The sequence below is a fragment of the Triticum dicoccoides genome, chromosome 4B (assembly GCF_002162155.2).
Source record: "Triticum dicoccoides isolate Atlit2015 ecotype Zavitan chromosome 4B, WEW_v2.0, whole genome shotgun sequence".
Taxonomy (NCBI): Eukaryota; Viridiplantae; Streptophyta; class Magnoliopsida; order Poales; family Poaceae; genus Triticum; species Triticum dicoccoides.
The window spans coordinates 658,227,981-658,233,534 of record NC_041387.1 but is presented as its reverse complement, the minus strand read 5'-3'; the positions used below and the strand labels follow the sequence as shown (position 1 = coordinate 658,233,534).

The following is a 5,554-nucleotide window of genomic DNA, read 5'->3' as shown; positions in this document are numbered from 1 at the left end:
TGGGCCGCCCCGTTTGTCCATTTTACCCCAAATGGACGGGGCCGGACAGGATAGGGTTACGCGGTGGAGTTGGGTTAAGGTCCTTGTGATCAAGGAGAGCGCCATTTTTGTAGGCTAAGAGCAACTCCAACGTGTGGACGTGTCCGTTTGGGTTGCCGCGCGCAGAAAAGTCGGTCCAACACGCAAACCTAAACAGACGCACTTCTGCCTGCCGGCCCATTCTCGGCCCAATCTTGAGCCTCATTTGCGTCGGCGCGGATACGAGGCGAACGCGCGCAGCGAGAAGATGCAGACCGACATGCTCACATTTGACGACGAGTGATCTATGACGGCGAGAGCTATTCCTTTTGTGTATGCCGGCAAATATGTTGCCATGACCATGGTTGAGATGGCGTGGTCGAATTCCCGTCCCTTTTTGTGTGCTGGCATGTGTGCTGGCTGCTGGCATGTGCGCCAACATGAACTATGTGGTGATTTTTTTTGGAGGCTGGCATCGTGCCAGCATGGCCGCTGGCATATGATCTATGGCCGTGGGCCTTTCAAATTTGTGCGCAGACATGAAATGGGCCGCGGGCGTTGGGTGCAGGGCCGACCCAAAAGAAAAACAGGACAGACGCCAAGCGGGCGGCCGATCCAAAAAAAGTAGACAAAATCACCGTTCGTTTTGATCGGCGTGTTGGAGTTGCTCTAAGAGGCATCACCGTTGTGGCCCTGAAAATCGACTGTCTAGAGGCAGCTAACCTCTGGAACACTAGCTACACTGATCGCTCGGTTGTAGCACTGATTTGCGCTGAAATTAGAGAGTCCGTTATTAGTTTTTCTTCATTTGCAATTCAACAAACATGTAACGAGAGCAATAAAGTGTGTGTGCTAAGCGTGCATGCACGCGTAACGTGACTGAGAGCTGGCTCGAGACTACCCGTGTCTTTCTGGTGAGCAGCCTTCAGCTGTTGGGCGAATTCCTTTGTTGAATAAAGCTCTCGAAAGTTCTACGGAAAGAAAATCCCATCACGGCCGTTTAAAAACACAACTACTACCACTCCGTCCACCGGGGCGCAGCGCACGAGTAGAATGCCACGACCGCACGAGTGGCTACCTAGCTTAGCTTAGCTAGTGGAGTCTTCCCCACATGCTATTCCGCTCGAGAATTTCATCGACGCCGGAGTCCAATCCGCGTTCGTGCGATGCGTCCACGCCACGGCAGTCGGTAGGTGAAGAACGCTGCCTCCCTCCCGGTCACTCACCCACCAACTCTCCGGCCGGTCAGCCAGGCCACCCCTTCGCCTCCCTCCGTGCTCATTATAAGTAGCGTCACGCCCGCGCCGAGTTAGCCAGCGACCGAGAACCACCGCCGCCACCTCGCCTCGCCTCCACGCAATCCCACCGCAACCGGTTTCATCTCCACCGCCGGCGCACGCAACAACAAGGACAAACGCCTCCAGCGATGTGGGTGACGTCGATGCCGCAGGTGTGGGACGAGGAGGCGAGGAGCCGCAAGGGCGACGGCGACATGATGTCCCCCGCGCCGGCGGCCGCCATGCTGGGGTCGCTGGCCGGCTGGCTGTCCCGCGCCGCCGACCCGCCGGCGCCCAAGCTCTGCGGCTCGCCGGGCGGCCCGCCCGTGACCGCGCCCCGCGTCGCCCTGCGCGACGGCCGGCGCCTCGCCTACTGCGAGAGCGGCGCTCCCAAGGAGCGGGCCCGGTTCAGGGTCGTCTTCTCCCACGGCTTCACCGGCTCCCGCGAGGACAGCGTCCGCGCCACCCAGGTACATACATGCATATAGACACACATGCAACGCATGCATACACCCCCCCTTGTGTGCCTCGACTCCAGCTCCGGCTAGCCGGCCGGCGTCGCATGTCTAGTTTAATCTCTCTCCGGCGGCCGGCCGACTACTATAATGATGCATTAGTCTCCGTTTGATCCAACTGATTAAAGTAGACTAATTTGTGGCCGAACTGTAGGAATGATTGGCAGCTCGATCACTTGGCCCCGATGATAGTACTCCCTCCGTCCGGAAATACTTGTCATTGAAATGAATGTATCTAGATGTATTTTAATTATAGATACATCTATTTTCATTCATTTTAATGACAAGTATTTCCGGACGGAGGGAGTATGATTTAGCGCGTACGCTAGCTAATGCTTAGCTGACGGGAAATGAAACCGCCACCCCAAAGCCGAAGAATCAAATCTGGCCGGGTGTGTGTGTGTGAGCTGGTGTGCACGGAGGCACGTTGGGTTGGGTGGGAGATGGAATCGAATCGATTCTCTTGTTGGCTCGTCGGGTGCGCTTGCGCTGTCGCCGATGGCAACGGGCGGGCACGTATGCGCCCAGCTCCCGGGAAAAAGTCGTTGGTGTTTGGTGGGGATTTTTTTTCGTTGTTTCTTGGCATGTCAAAGTCATTTTTCAATTTGAATGAAAGCGAGGCCAAAAGAAAGAAAGAAAGGGCTCAGTCACCTTAACCATCTCGTCATCTGCAGCACAGTGATGAATCGATGATAAATTAAATTAGTTTGTTCAACCAACACCTCCAAGAAAAGGACACCTCTTTGCGTTCCAGCACAGCACAGTACATCTTCTAGTAGCACGTACTCCCTCCGTCCCATAATATAAGAGCGCTTTTTCTGCATGAACGGACAGAGAGGGAAGCTGTTGAGCCTGAGCTTTCCGAGCTGAGCAGAGCCTCACGTAACCTTCTCCTGTGCCTTGGCCGGACTGTTCAAAGATGGAGAAGTAGCAAGGTCTATTCTGTTGGGTGCGAGCAGAAATGTGTCGGCGTGTGGTTGGAGGAGGAGCAACCGGCGAGCGCGAGCAGAGAAAATAAAGATGCCAGCTTTGCTCTCCCGGACGGACGACGGTGACCTGTGGAATCCCGTGGAACGCGTGGAGGAGCAGGAATTAATGGCGGCCGCTTCACCGCGACCGAGGGTGGATCTCATCTCATCTCGCATGTGACCGTTTCGAGGAGAGCCAGCCAACACGTCCTAGTCCTCCCTCCTAGTGCCGCCTGCCCAATTAGGAGACGTCCGGCAGGCGGCAGCAGGGAGAGGTCCACTCCACCCCACCCGTCGCGCCAGCCCGGCGATGGAGCTGCTGTGCAAGGCGCCGGTGCTGAGCTGCGGCGCCAGGAGGGGCGGAACGGGGTCGCCCATGGGCCCGCTGGCGGGCGCGTTGGGCCGGTGGATCTACGGGGCCGTGATGCCGCCGCCGCCGCCGCCGCGGATCTGCGGGGCGCCCGGCGGGCCGCCCGTCACGGCGCCCAGGGTCCGGCTCAGCGACGGCCGCCACCTCGCCTACGCCGAGTCCGGCGCGCGCAAGGAGGACGCGCGCTACATGGTCGTCTTCTCCCACGGCTTCACCGGCTCCCGCCACGACACCGTCCGCCCCTCGCCGGTCAGTACACGTCGCCCCGCGCTCCGCTGCCCTGTAGAGCGACTCCACCTTTAGCCGCCGCGACAATGGCGAACATCAGAGCACGTGTAGGCTCGCAAACCGGGAGATTTTTTCCCTATCCGTGGATTGGATTGCCGAATTGGGGATCGTCCGCTGGAGAAGATCGTGCTAGCTCTTTTTGGATGTTCAGAGAATTTCTGTCCTGTTGCTACTCAAGGATGCATAAATTTTGCAACCTGGCTGGTCAGAGGATTCAGAGCAAGCAAGCATTTAGGCTTCACAAACTGCATTGCAGTGCTGGAATTTCACACTTGATTAGTACTCCCTCCGTCCGGAAATACTTGTCATCAAAATGGATAAAAGAGATGTATCTAGATGTATTTTAGTTCGAGATACATCTTGTTTTATCCATTTTGATGACAAGTATTTTCGGACCGAGGGAGCAGTACTCAACTGGAGCAGTACTTTTCTGGAGAACTCAATCCTACTATTTCAATGGCATTATTTGAATTCGGATTAGTTGGTGCCCATCTGTTGGTTCCTCTGTTTTTTCAGCTTGACAAACACTACCAATGCCATTGTTCTCTACTTGACCTTGACCATGACCATGTCATATATAGGCTGAACGTTTCCTCTGAAGACCTTTTCTTTCTGACGAAACAACACGCGTTGTTATTAGTTGCCGGCAAGCATGAAGATTTTCTCATGTTAATATGTTATTATGCAAGTGCTGACTAATTCTTTGTATGGAAAGTTCCAATTGGATATTTTGAGCATATCTACACTGTGATGCTTACTTTCCAGACGTCATATGCTGCTCATTTACGTCGCATTTTGTCTCGGGTGCTAACGTGTGAACCTAAATGTGGGTTTTCAGGAAGTGGCTGAAGAGCTCGGCGTGTACATGGTGGGTTTCGACCGTGCGGGTTACGGCGAGAGCGACCCGAACCCTAACCGATCTGTGAAAAGCGCCGCACTCGACGTCGAGGAGCTCGCTGACGCACTAGGATTGGGCCCTAAATTCTATGTGATCGGCATCTCCCTCGGGTGTCATGCTGTCTGGGGCGCCCTCAAGTACATCCCTGAAAGGTAAGCAGCGTTGTGACAGTCATGCCAAAGAACTCTGCTGCAGGCCAAGCAGCTAACTTGTTTGTGGCAACGTCAGTGTTTGATAAACGGCGATCACTCTGTGATGCAGGATTGCTGGAGCTGCAATGATGGCTCCGGTGGTGAACTACTGGTGGCCGGGCTTCCCTGCGGATCTCGCCGCGGAGGTGTACAACAAGCAGGAGGTGGGCGACCAGTGGGCGCTGCGCGTGTCACATTACGCCCCTGGCATCCTCCACTGGTGGATGGACCAGAGCTGGCTGCCCACCTCCACCGTCGTGGCCGGCACCACCCCGCTCCCCAACAAGCGTGACGCCGAGATCCGCGCCAAGCTCAAGGCCGACGGCACGTTCCAGCAGGTCAACCTCGGCTCCACCATTGTCATCACTACCGAACCGCAGCACTTCAGATCTTACCTAACGAGATTTCTTTGATCTTGCAGAAGATGGAACTGGCAACACAGCAAGGCATCCATGAGTCGTACTACCGCGACATGATGGTGATGTTCGGCAAGTGGGAGTTCGACCCGATGAGCCTGCCGAAGCCGGCTTGCCCTGTCCACATCTGGCAGGGCGACGAGGACGGCCTGGTGCCCGTGGTGCTGCAGAGGCACATCGCCAGCCGGCTCAGCTGGGTGAACTACCATGAGCTCCCCGCAACCGGGCATTTCCTGTCGCCGGTCCCCGGGCTAGGTGACACCGTTCTTCAGACCCTTTTCGGCAATGCTAAGCAATGATCAGCAACAGCAATAGCAGCTCTGAACATACTACGTTGCTGAAGTATAGCGTTCTTCCGGTGCATTGTTTTATTCTAAGGTGGTCAGGTAATCGCTGCTGATTAGCGACGATGTTATAGGTGAAATGGTGGTGTAGCATCAAGTGTTTTTTGTGGTGGAAATCGCGCGGCCAGGATGTGCGCGCAAAATATGTAATTGAACCTTGGAAGTTAGAAACGAGAAAGTAGTGGAACTACTATACCATGATGATCTTACCTTTTACTCCGTACTTATTTTTTGGATATATCCTGCCTTCCTGTTTCTGTGTGTGTGTG

The 5,554-nt window shown here is 55.2% G+C and overlaps 1 protein-coding gene across 2 annotated transcripts; it reads left to right on the top strand.

The window, feature by feature from the left end:
• Positions 1–1,053: 1,053 nt before the first annotated feature.
• Positions 1,054–5,521, top strand: LOC119292118. Of its 2 annotated transcripts, none has more exons than XM_037570946.1 (4): positions 1,054–1,765; positions 4,275–4,486; positions 4,596–4,863; positions 4,947–5,521. In XM_037570946.1, exons 1-4 carry the CDS (start codon positions 1,445–1,447, stop codon positions 5,238–5,240), a joined length of 1,095 nt encoding a protein of 364 aa, XP_037426843.1. In that variant the 5' UTR covers positions 1,054–1,444; the 3' UTR covers positions 5,241–5,521. The 2 variants fall into 2 exon arrangements, with proteins under 2 accessions (XP_037426843.1, XP_037426844.1); XM_037570947.1 differs by lacking the exon at positions 1,054–1,765 and adding an exon at positions 2,331–3,397.
• Positions 5,522–5,554: the final 33 nt, after the last annotated feature.